General features: G+C 46.7%; 1 protein-coding gene across 2 annotated transcripts in view; it reads right to left on the bottom strand.

Moving 5' to 3' along the window:
• The window catches only part of Pygb (glycogen phosphorylase B), a 39,555-nt gene extending 27,111 nt beyond the window's left edge, over positions 1–12,444 (bottom strand). Inside the window, exons 1-2 of one of the 2 annotated variants that reach the window (XM_021192310.2) lie at positions 12,097–12,444; positions 1,198–1,299 (exon numbers count right to left, since the gene is read on the bottom strand). In XM_021192310.2, coding sequence (XP_021047969.1) covers positions 1,198–1,299; positions 12,097–12,339 — 345 coding nt within the window. In that variant the 5' untranslated portion in view covers positions 12,340–12,444. Of the gene's footprint in view, positions 1–1,197; positions 1,300–10,061; positions 10,138–12,096 lie in introns of those variants that run through there. The other variant, XM_029537112.1, reaches the window with a different exon arrangement.
• Positions 12,445–13,035: the final 591 nt, after the last annotated feature.

Genomic DNA, 13,035 nt, shown 5'->3' with positions numbered 1-13,035 from the left:
TTCTAAGGCGTTCAGAGCAGTTAGATTGCCTGAAAAGCGTCGTCACAGGGTGGGAGAGTCTGAGTCCCTGTTTTCTAGAGATCATATTGTCGCCCTGAGTTAAAGCTGGTGAGAATACTGTTCATATGTATTTAAACTTTTCTGTAAATTGTTCTTCAGAGCGCTGTTGATAAGTTGATTCAGAAGAAAGTGGTTTCTTTTGAAGTCCTAGTTGTGAGAGTACAGTGTTCACCTTGAGAGGTGACTGGATCGGAAAGCTGTGACCTCAGGAACAGTCTGAGCCACTGATGAAGACACAGGCTGAGTAAAGACTATCGGGGGGAGGTCTAGTTAGAAGAAATGGGTCCCTGCGGGGAAGGTACCCTCCAGGAGTGTGCCTTGCCCCCGAGTCTCTGTCCTTGATTGCTGGCTCTGGGAAGCGACTCTGTCACATGCTCACCTGGTAAGTGGCTTCATCATATGCAGGGCTGCCTGTCTCAGGCCACTGAGACTGGAACTGAAATGGATCTTTCTTTCTTTAGATTTCTCTACATTATTTTTTCGTAGCAATAAAATGGTGGCTAACATCCTCAGGAGAGAAGGTGGTCTCCAGCAAGACACCCATGCTGGACTTATGTCCCTACCAGGTCCCCAAACTCCTTCTACCTAAGCTCTGAACAAAGCAGGTGGGGTGCTGCGGCAAAGTGGGGGGCACCCCTCTCTAAAGACTTTCATGTACCCATGTTCCACAGCCTCACTACAGAACTTCCCCATCTGTGACTGGTGTTCCAGAGGAGAGCGAAGAGAGCCTGGGAGATAAGGATAACTCTGCTGAGGCTACAAACACCCTGTGTAAAATTAGTGCAAAGAAAATGCCTGAACAGATGGCTTCTTCCATGAGAGGAGGGACTTCCACACCTTCACAGCACAATGAGGTCAAGAGGACGTCTGGAGATCGGAGAGCGAAACCAAATAGATCATGACATATTCAAAACCTACCCATGGACTGGGAGAAGGGAGTACATTTCTAGAAACTTCTAAACCACAGCATCACCACTCAAACCAGTCTTCCCATAATAATTCCATTTATTATCATCCCTTACAGCCTTACCTTCTCCCCTTGAAGAAGGGACATGCTCCCTCCTGGCAGGGTAAAACACTCCAGGGCACAGGTGTCCAAATGTCAGCGATCACTCTTCAGGGGACAGATTCACATACCTGATAAGTGGCTTCATCACATGCAGTCTGAAGGCCCAGGTTCACCATGGTATTCTGCAGCGTGCGGCCCATGTAGAATTCCAGGGAAAGGTAATAGATGCGCTGAAGACAGAAAACAAAATCTTAGTTTCCCATTCTGTCCGCAAACAGGAGACGCAGCAGGGAGGGAGTCTCGAAGCCCCCAGGTAGGACTTTGATGTGAACCCAATTACTGCAGAGTAGCTGTACTCTCCGGAGTCTCCAGTGCACAGAACGGATCTCCTCTAACAGAAGAGTTAGGTCATCCTGGAACCTGAGAACAGGCTTCCGCGGCCGGCAGATCCTACAGTGAGTAAGGCTGGCCTCTTACCAGCTGTGTGCCCTGAGACAGGCTCTGTTCCCAACATGAGATAAAACAGTCTACAAAGGATGAAATGTTCCCAAGTATTAAATATAAACAGGCCATGGTATGTGTTCCTGTTCTTCCAGCTGCTTGGGAGGCTGAGGCAGGGGGATGGATGACTTAAGCCTAGAAGTGTGAAGCCAACCTGGGTGATATGGTGAGAATGATTGTCTCTTAGGGTGGCTTCTTAAGCCCATCAGAAGCACACAATAAACAGGAATGCAGATGCCGGCCACCTTAGTAAAGACATCATTCCCTCAAAGCAAAGACTGGTTTTTGCTGGCTGTGAGGTGTATTTCCTTGGTATGAGGTGTTGGTGTGTGTGTGCTTGATTTAGTGAGGTGTTTTAACTTGGACCGTGGCCACACACAGTGTTAACAGCCATGGCCACACACAGTGCTACCAGCCTCAACAGGTTCTAGGAGCTGCTGTCAAGACTGAGAAATCAATACCACACCAGCAGGTGCTGACCTGCAGAGACATCTTGGAAGGCGCTTCAGACCTGGACATTCCAAGACAGGGGATGGCTCTTAGCCAAGTTCCCTTGTCTACCTGGTCAGAGTCCCCCAAGGAGGAAGATGATGGTTCTGTCTTCTTACTGACATTCTGTGAGCCACGGAGCACCGACTCCTTAACAATAAAGACTGACACTGACTGCCATGTTCCCGAACTGACTTCTGTTACACCCTGCCCTCTCCCTCAGGCCCACTCAGCACTGCAGAGAACCCCCACAAAGTGTTGCTGAGTCTGTGGGCCAAGGCAACTTTACTGCAGGCCATGCCACACTGTCTAAGGATTCCCTTAAAAACTGGCTTCTCCATAGAGTTCTCTAACGAACCGTTTCTTATCTCTCAGAAAACTGCTTATACCTGTACCTCCTCCTGCCCTGTGCACGGGGTAGTTAAGCTGTAACCATCTGCCAGTACATCTCATTCTAGCATGTGCTGGCAAAAGTAGGGCTTGACTGGGCTTGGTGCTTAGTAGGGAGGTTTGAGGCAGGAGGACACCACTTTTAAAACCTGTCTGGGTAACTCAGTGGGTCCCTGTGACAAAAGAACTATGATAAGAACTTACAGATAGGGGCTGAGAGATAGGCAGTTGAGAGCACTGGATGTTTTACTAGAGGATCTGGGTTCGGTTCCCAGCAACCATACTATGGCTCATAGCTGGCTGCAACTCCAGTGCCAAAGAATCTGGTGCCCTCTTCTGGTTCTTGCAAGCACCAGGCACAAATGCAATATTCTTACATACAACATTCATACACACATTAAATTTAAAAAGCTCAAGATATACCTCAGGGATAGAGTACTTGACCTACATGCATGAGGCTCTGACCTACATGCATGAGGTAGTGGGCTTAATCCCTGCTATAAAGAAAGACTAGGGAGGGCAGAGGACTAGACAGGCTGACAGATGCTCAAGGCTACAAGGACAGTGTTGGGTGGGTAACAACAAAACGCTATGGACGGGCTTATCAGTGCGATGACTGCAGTGTTCTTGATTGTGTTGCTAAATGCACGAGCCTGCGAATACTCTTCCCCCACTTGCTCCCACTCCAGCTCCCTTCTCCCACATTTTCAGATCAAACCCAGGACCTCCCGTACACTAAGCAGGGCATGGGAGCACTCAGGAGGCAGAGGCAGGTGGATCACTGTGAGTCAGAGCCCAACCTGATCTATACAGCCGAGTTCCAGTACAGCATGTAAGTCCTTGCCTCAAATAAGTAAGTAAGTAAATAAATAAATAAATAAGCAAGCAAATAAGAAAATAGCTAATGGATGGATGGATGGATGGATGGATGGATAGATGAATAAATAAAAAGGAAAAGAAGCCAATACTCTGGGCAGCAAAGTTAGAAAATGTCTCAAGTGCCACTTACAACCCAGGGGTGGTAAGGATCAGGCATCCACTGCACAGCTCTACAAATGCACCGCACCTACATGTTCTCACAGCAGATGCTCAGCAGCAAACATACCTCAATGTGATCTTTCTCACTCAAGGACACACTCAAAAAACACCTCAAAAGAATTCCCTTAGCACACTCTCGGCAGTCCCAGGGGATGGTGCTCACCTGAAAACCAGGCAGGAAGATGGGACAGGAAATATAATAAATAAAACCACATAGCATCTTCCACAGAATGCAAGTTCATGAATGAGAATCACCCCACCCCACTCCAGAATGCAAGTTCATGAATGAAAACTACCCCACCCCACTCCAAACATCTAGGACCACAAAGGATCCAACTGAGAACAGACAGAAGGAAAAACAAGAGACAGAGGAAAAGATAACCACATCTCTGGTCTCTTGGAGCACCTGCACAAGAGAGTCAACTAACACACACACACACACACACACACACACACACACACACACACACACACACACACACACACACAGCTGAGTGTAGAAGTATGGTCCTGTAATTCCAGACTTGGGAGGCAGAGACAGAAGGATCACAAATTCAAGTTACAATAGGTTGAGAAGAAAAGGATTAAGGGGAGGTAGTAAGAGAGGGAGGGAAGGAGGGAAGGAAAGAGAACAACAAAAAAGTAACTTTTGGGACTTGGAATGCTTAACCTATGAAACAATGTATCTATGCACTGAAACATGCCAAGGTCAAAACAAAAACCCCTTGGAATCATGAAATAGCAAAGCCAGAATCAAAAATGTGGCTAAGTAAGGCTGGACAAAATGGACATGAAAAGAATTAGAGGGAAAAAAATACTGATATTGATGAGAAAAAACACCCAATGTGGGCAGAGTTGGTGTCCCAGAACAGGAAATAAAATGTCAAAAGGAGACAATTCCAGAACACTAAAGTTAACCATTGAAAAAATATATTAAAAATCACAAAGTTAGAGTCTGGCCTCTGCTCCCCCATCTTTGTTTAACTCAATGAATTAATATTGAATTTCTATCCAAATTTCAGTCTCTTTTAAATGACTGAAACATATTGCAGGGTAACTAGCAAGTCCTTGGACAGCTATAATCACACCTGCTGTTAACAACTGGTTCACAGTCCACTGCTTCTTGCTTTAGATCACCTTATGCTTTATTTGCACTACACTTGAGCCAGCTCATTACTTTATAGAGTTTCCATAGTGCACAAGTCCTGTCTGGGTGAGGCATATTAATAAATGTGAACGCATACAGAGTTCAGCTAGATCCCCGCTGCCTGGGAAAATACTGCGTGCTCAAGGTCCACACAGCAATTCTTTCTCATTACATACATAACGTATTCCCAGCCTTATCTAAGCGTGAGCTCCTCCAAAATTCTCAGTGGATGCCTAAAAATAAACTCTACATGGGTCGAGCACCTCTTATCTGACATTTTCTTTTCTTTTTTTTTTTTTCTTTTCTTTTTTTGGAGGGGTGGGGGTGGGAGTAGGGGAGAGAGATGTTGGAATAGTCAAGTCTATGCAAATACTCTAAACTCCAAAATCTAAAAACACTTCTGGTTCTATGCATTTGTGATATTGTGTCAACTAATATGCACCATGTTTTTTCAAAATATTTGTAAGTATATATGTATGTATGTATGTATGTATATGTGTGCTTAATTTATAAATGGCAAAATGAAAAGAAAATATATTGTTATTTGATAATAACAAGAAATACACTAGTGATTGTGGTGCCTCTCTAAAATATCTTACTTTTTTTATAACACATATCAGCAACCCAACATTTCCTTTTTTCTTTCCTTAGGTCAAGAATGTTCATAAGCAACCAGTTAGCAGAATTCATTCGACGAGGTTCTCAGGCCCGTGCAGAATGCGCTAAGATATACACACTTGGTCTTCATGGCCAGAGCGCCTAAGCCCTTGTTTTATTTTTCTCATCTTTCTAAATGGTAAGAGTAATAAATACAAAGTGAACACTGCTGGGGACCTGTGGGAAAGACCTATCCCAGCAGAGAGGCAGAGACGGAAGAATCTGGAGGTGGGAGCCAGCTGGGGGCTACACAGAGACCCTTTGCCTCAAACAATAGCAAAAAGCAAAACAAAATAAAGCAAAGGGCAAGGAGTGGATTGTCTTTTGTTATCCAGCCACATCTGGTTCTGTTCTTGAGGTAACTGCAAGCAAGCCACAGGAACGGAGCCTGGCTGCTGCCAGGGGAATCACACACACCTATGTGATTAATGGCTGGACAGTTTGGACTCAGTCTGGCCTTGACCTTGCTAGGTAGATGAGATGGGTCTGAATCGATTCTCCTGATCCACCCAGGAGTGCTGGGGTCAGTGTATGCCACCACATCCTATTTGTGTTAATTCCTGGATCAAAACCAGCCAGCCCTTTGTTCATGCCAGGCAAGCATTCCAACAGCAAAACTGAATCCTTCTCCTTCTTTTTTAATCTTAATAAACTTCCTGGCTTGACATCATTCTGAAATTCTTTTCTGTAGCAGTCAAGAGCTCAGATTTACCAGAATGAGGTCTATGGTAGTTTGAATATAAATGGTTCCCATAGACTCATATATTTGAATGCTTGGTTACCAGGGAGTGGCACTATTAGGAGGTGTGGCCTTGGGTGGGGGTGGGGGGAGATGTATCGGTGCAAGTGGGCTTTGGGGTTTCAAATGCTCAAGCCAGGTCCTGTGTCCTCTCTTAGAGCCTGCTGATCCAAATGTAGAACTCTCAAGCTAATTCTCCAGTACCACGTCTGCCTGCATGCTGCCATGCTTCCTGCCATGATGACAGTGGACTAAACCTCTGAATTGCATGTAAGCCAGCCCCAATGAAATACTTTCTTTTATAAGAGGCCATGGTGCCTCTTTACAGCAATACAACATTGACCAACACAGTAGCGATTATATTTTTAATTGAATTAAAGCTAAATGGAGTGGTATATGCCTATAATTAAATTACAGCTAAATGGAGTGGTATATGCCTATAATCCCAGGCAGGAGGTAGAGGTGGAAAGATTACAAGTTCAAAGCCAACTGAGCTACACAGGGAGATGTGCCTTAAAACAAATAAAATGTAGAATCAAATCTACGGATTGAAGTGTTCGTCTCACCCCCAAACCATCTTCCTGTACATCAGGACAATGTTAATGTCTGGGCACTGTGTCCCAGCCAAGTTTACACATAAAATTAACCTTCATAGCCTGTAAGAGCAGAGGCCAAAGGTGTGTGCTCACTGACAGGAGACTTCTTCTGGTCAGCACTGAACAGCTCTGCCTACCAACAGCCTGAGGCCAAAGACCTACCTTATCTGCTGCTGGGGAAGCCTGCTAGAGAAAGATCACCTTCACACACACAAGTAGAAGAAGACGAGTAATGTCAAGAAGATTAGCATTAGCTCCCACTGTTTATGAATTCTAACAAAGCCCCAGATACAGTGCTCACAGAATACCCAGGCTGGTCCAGACGCACTGCAAGACCATGCAAATTCACTGATTATCTTCTTAGAAGAGCTGTTTCTCCTCAACCTGCCGATACCATGAAGCCTCATAGTTACCAAACCTCATATGTTACCAAACCACAAGGTAAGTTGTCCACAGGTTACAACTGGTTTTTCTTTTCTTTTCTGTTTTGTTTGTTTGTTTGTTTTCTCAAGACAGGGTTTCTCTGTGTAGCCTTGGCTGTCCTGGAATTCACTCTGTAGACCAGGCTAGCCTTTAACTCAGAAATCCGCCTGCCTCTGCTTCCCAAGTGCTGGGATTAAATGCATGCTCCACCACTGCCTGGCTCAACTGGTTTTCAAAGACCTACACGGGAGACCAAGCACCTGCGCACAGTATACATGACAGCAATGTGACTTTGCTGACTCTTGTAAATGCATTTAATCTGTCATTTGTTTTGGTGGCCAGAACTGAGTTTAGTTCCTGACTTCAAACTCAAATTTAATTCATCCTCTGCACTTGTTAGCCACAAAGAGAAGCAGGTACCTTTAGGGACAGACTCCTCAATCAAGGCACATTCAAATATTGGTTCCTTTATTTTTAGCAAAACTTTCATAATACAGACTGCAAATGCCAAGACCGTCACTTCAATCTTTTTCTTTTTTGAGACAAGGTCTCACACTTTAATATATTAAATGTGTGATCCCTGACCGTGAAATGAGCATACTAGAAGTCCACTACTTCAGTGAGCATGCTTAGGAAGGAGCCAGGCCCAGTGCATCGCAGGCCTTGTGACTAACTTTTCAGTGCCTGCTCTGGAGAGAAGGCACTGCTTTGGAAATAACTCCCATACTCTCCTTGCGTGCTGTAGATCCCGAGTCCTTTTCTACCCATGTCTTGGCTATGCTTACTTTAGCTTGTGACACAACAGGATTCAGACCCACAGTGCTTGGCTACACCACAGTGTCTCACTTTCACTGAGGCCTTCTACTAATTTGAACCTTTCGTGTTACATCTTGCTCAAATCTTTCTGGATAGAAAATATTTTTCCTCCTCTTCCTCCTCCTCCTCCTCCTCCTTTTCCTTCTCTTCCTTCTCCTCCTCTTCTTCTTCTTCCTCCTCCTCCTCCTAATCCTCTTCCTTCTTTTCCTTCTCCTCCTTCTCTTTCTCCTCCTCCTCCTCCTTATTTTTGGTTTTCTCCCCCTCTTCCTCTTCCTTCTTTTCTTCTTTCTCCTCCTCTTCTTCCTCCTCCCTGTCTCCCTCTTCCTCCAAGACAGGGTTTACTGTATCGTCCTGGATAGCCTAGAACTCACTATGATGACCAGGCCTTGAACTCAGAAACCAGCCGGCCTGTGCCTCAAAAGCATGTGCCACCACACCCAGTGAGATCCTGGGTTTTAAGACAGGGTCTCTTATGTGGTTCATGCTGATCTCAAACTTGCTATGTAACCAAAGATGGCCTTGGACTCTTCTGGCTCCCAGCATTTCTGCATAAAGGGAATGTCAACTTTCAATGGGGACATTTTACAAGCAAACATAAAACCTGACCATTTTAGAATGACAAAAGCTTCAAAAATAGACTACATGGCTCAGTTCTCTTTGTTTTAAAGATGAAAAAACACAAGGCGAAGGAAGGCTAGAAACTACACCCAGCTAGCTGGTGTGACTCAAGACTACCCTAGGCTATGGACAGACCCTAACTAAGGGGTTGGGTGGTGAGGTGGGGTGGGGTGAGTGGGTGTCAATCTAAACACACAGTGGCACATCACAAAGTGGGAAAATGGGAAAAATCAGGGTGGAGAGGAGTTTAGGGCTTCAGACCTTAGGTCTGATCTCCAATACCACCAAGTAAAGGAAAAGTTGTAAAAGGGGTTAGGCTTCTCAAAACAACAACAACAACAACAACAAAAGCGGGGGTGGGGTGGGGGGCGGGGAGGTTACACTTAGGTCCTTTGCTGTGCAGGACTTCTGGTCCCTAAACTGAGTGCTCTCCAAGGGTCTGCTATTTCGGGATGAACTTGTGGACCTCGTCAGAAATTATGAGAATCTACACTATGAGTGTAATTACTGTTTCTAACAACCATGATGCTAGGGCTGGAGTCATGAATCAGTGGTTAAAGCACTGGCTGCTCTTCCAGAGGACCTGGGTTCAATCCCAAGCACCCACATGGCAGGTCACAACTGTCTGTAGCTCAGGTCCCAGGAGAGTCCATCACCCTCTTGTGGCCTCCATGGACACCAGGCTTGAAACTGCTGTACAGAAGTAAGTGGAGGCAAAACACCAATACACACAACAAACAACACAATTAAGAAAGAACAAAAGCACCACGCCGCTGAGTAAAAGAAAAGTCACCAGCCACAGGAGGGTCGAGAAAGTCTGAGGGGCTGTGCACTCTTAAGACTGAACACATGGACGGCTTTAAAAGCTGCCAAGGTGACTCAGCACCTGAAGGCTACAGCCATCAGCCCAAGCTACTAGTGTTCCCAGGACACACACACCAGAAGGAAAGAACTGAACTCTCAAAGTTCTCCTCTGGCCTGAACACGGATTTTGGGAGGGTACACACCTGCCTCATGCATACATGTGTATACACACACACACACACACACACACACACACACACACACAGTTTTACATATAATAAGAAATAAGTTAGAAAAAAGTCCCAAATGTTTCTGCCAGTGCAGAGAAAGGATGCTGAAAACAAACTGAGCCACGTTTCCAATGTAATCTGTGAAACTACAGTTAACACGGCTCTGCTAGCTCCTCAGCAAGCAGTGTGGAGTTGCACACCTGTAAAAGAAGAAACAATAAAAGCACTGCTTTATCCAACAGGCCACCGTGCTTCCAGTCTGAGCCGTGTAGGCTCACGGCCCCCAGGCACTGACTGCCAGAGCCTGGGATGGCTCTGATTGTGGTTTGTTGGAAGTACATTCCCCATATGGTGCAGAGAGGTGGACCAGCTGATTGCCAGCATCAGTTACTCAGACAAACACTGAAAACTAGGGTATCAAACACCCAAAGCTGGGCTCTACCGCTGTGCCATACCTCTCCTGTCTCCTGAATGAGACAGGGGATTATGCCAAGGGTACCTCAAACTCTAGGGTAGCTGAGCCTACAGAAACACACCATCATACCTGTTGGGTAGATTGCAGCCCAGAGAGACATTTCCTTAATCTCTGGACTCACCACAACAGGAGTCCTACAGTGTCCTCCAACTCCTGGGAAATGACCTTGAACTGCAGGCAAAGCTGGATCCCTTGTCATCCACTGTTAGAATAACACCAGTGAATCTGAGCAACACAGTTCTTCTACTAACAAGGCATTCTGGGGGAGCCACTGCTCCTGGCCAGTTTCCCTGGCAGCTATCCCAAGCCCTTGTTGCAATAACCTGTTTTAGCCATTTGGGGCCACTTCTTTAGAAGCTGCCTTGCATACTAAATATGAAGAAGCCCAACTAGGATTCTAACAGCCTGTCCTCAACATCTTTATTTTAGGAAGGGAAAAGGCCCCAGAATGAGTTTGGAAAGCAATTAATTTTTACTCTTAGCAATTATCAAATATACTTTAATACCCTATAAAAAATTACTCTAAAGCTCTGTCAATAAGACAGCTGTTGGGTGCCCAGATTTCTACTGCAAATCAGATTATTACTAACTTGCCCCAGATAGGCAAGAGTTTTTTTTTTCCTTGCTAGTTTTCACTCTGTCTTAATACAAGATAGGCAGAATTCTCCATACCAAATGCAGAAAAGGAAAGAAAGAAAGGAAGAAAGAAAAAAAATAAAGGAAGGAAGGAAGGAAGGAAGGAAGGAAGGAAGGAAGGAAGGAAGGAGAAAATCTTTCAACAGGGGACATGCAAAAATATGATACCTGCATAAGCTGAAAAGTACCACTATGTATTACTGACCCAGAGCCCTGTTTATGAGTGAAGCCACAAATGGTTTCGGATGAAATAAAAGCCACAAAATTGTGCAGCATACAAATACGTATACCTGTGTATTTAGGAACAGAAATTACCTGGAAACATAAACAGGACAGAATAAGGAGGACTGGGGGACTTGGTGGAGCTGGCACAGGCTTTCATCCCAGCACTCTGGAGGCAGAGCAGGTGGGTTTGCATGGGTTTGAAGCCAGCTTAATTGCACATAGTTAACAGTCCAAGAGAGCACGCCTTTAATTCCAGCACTCGGGAGGCAGAAGCAGGCAGATTTCTGAGTTCGAGGTCAGCCTGGTCTACAGAGTGAGTTCCAGGACAGCCAGGGCGATACAGAGAAACCCTGTCTCGAAAAAACAAAAAGCAAAACACAAAAACAGTCCAGCAGACCGGGCTGAGAAGTGTTGGGGGTTGGGGTGGTGAGAACTGTCAAAGACTCTGTTCAGTGTATTTTGTTTTCCTACTGAGAATAAAGGTTTGCAAAACAGAGAAAAGCTACAACTTCTAAAGCAACTTCCAAACAAGTTTTGTCAAGGTGGAAACCTCAAAGGCAGCCTTCCCCACAGGATTCCATCTTAGAGTTTCGGATCTCTCCTGTTTCATGCAGGCATTACCAATGATTTTCTTTTCATCAGTCTCGGAGTAGGGGGTGGGGTAGGGAGCACGGGGCGGGACAATTGCCTGCAGATTACTGATCTCACCCCTTTCCAACTCATAAAACTACCGGATCTGGTTCCAGTCCCCCATCTTCGCTCGGGGCTGCAGAAAAACAAAGGGGGAGGGGAGTGGGGAGTAGAGGAAGCACGAACTCTGCAGCCATCTCGGAAGTGCACAGCTGGAAAACAGCCGGAAAATCCGCGGGCAAGAGCAGACCCCTAGAGCACTTCTCTGGGACGCGCAACTCCGCCGTGGGCAGAGGCCTGGCTCCATACAGCCAGATTCCAGACAACATACCGGTGGGGGACTGACTGCGGTGGAAGACAAGGGCCACTCAAAGCCATACTTAGGGACTAGGGACTGCGGGCTGGGGAGCAGGGGGATGGGTCTCAATTAAAACGAAACCCGAAAGCGAGGGTATGCACTCGTCCTTCGAAGGAGGATGCATAACTCTACGGTCTCTTCATTAGTCACAGGTGACCGTGGTGCAACAGAGACCAGGCCCGTGGGCGATACTGGGGGGCGGGACCCGCCCTGCTCTGGGTTGGGTCTCCCTCCCAGGGAGGGCGGGCTGCTCACCTTGGGGTCCCGCTCGTAGTAATGCTGCTGCGTGCGGATCCAACGGCCCACTAGGTGGTCGCGCACTGTGTGTGCCAGAGCGAAGAAGTAGTCGCGGGGCGTGGCCACATTGCGGTCCTTGACCAGCGTGAAATGCAGGTGCCTGTTGAAGCTCTTCCGCACCTCGGCCACGTCGCCCAGCCCCGCGATGCCACGCACGCTGATCTGCTTCTGCCTCTCACTGTCCGTCAACGGCTTCGCCATGGCGCCAGAAGAGGCAGAGGACAAGGGATGGACCTGGAGCGAGCAGAGAAGACTCTAGCGCTAGGATGCTGCGGTCTCTCTGGCGCCAAGGACTGCGGCGGAGGCCGGCTGGTACGGATTGCGCCTGCGCATTGAGAGAGGGCCGGGCCCTGTGGATGGGCGTGGAGTGACCTGGAGGCGGGGCTTCGGATGAAGAGCCCGTCAATCAGGCGGTTTCAGCCGGGAAGAGAGCTTAGACGCTCGAGGGGAAATGGTTTATCCCTTTACTGGTGTGTCTGAGGCTGGAAAAACCAGACTGCAGCTTCCCCATACCTAAGATTTACCACCTTTATGAGGCAAAAGTAGAAACGGAACCAGTGACTGCGCCTGCCACACTGGAAGGCAAACTCTTGCCATCCAAGGACTTCCTGGAGTTTCTGGGGTTGCAGGGACTGGCTCTGCACAGAATCACCAGATGCCCTTTTTAGGACTGCATTGGGTGCTCAGGTGTAGCTGAGCTCTGTTAAACATTCAGAGATGAGCACATGATTGACAGACAGCCCCCAATACCTGCTGGGACTCGTCGCCAAGCTGACAGGTGGTTCTGAAAACACACGCAAGAAAAAAAAGTTGTTTGTGCAAAAACTAAAAATTCGTAAGTCATATCAGTGTTTGTGCCTCCATGACACTTCACTTCAGCTCTGGAGAACAAGCTGC

Source organism: Mus pahari, chromosome 3 (genome assembly GCF_900095145.1).
Source record: "Mus pahari chromosome 3, PAHARI_EIJ_v1.1, whole genome shotgun sequence".
Lineage (NCBI taxonomy): Eukaryota > Metazoa > Chordata > Mammalia > Rodentia > Muridae > Mus > Mus pahari.
The sequence above is the reverse complement of the archived record's forward strand: the minus strand, read 5'-3'. Positions and strand labels throughout refer to the sequence as shown.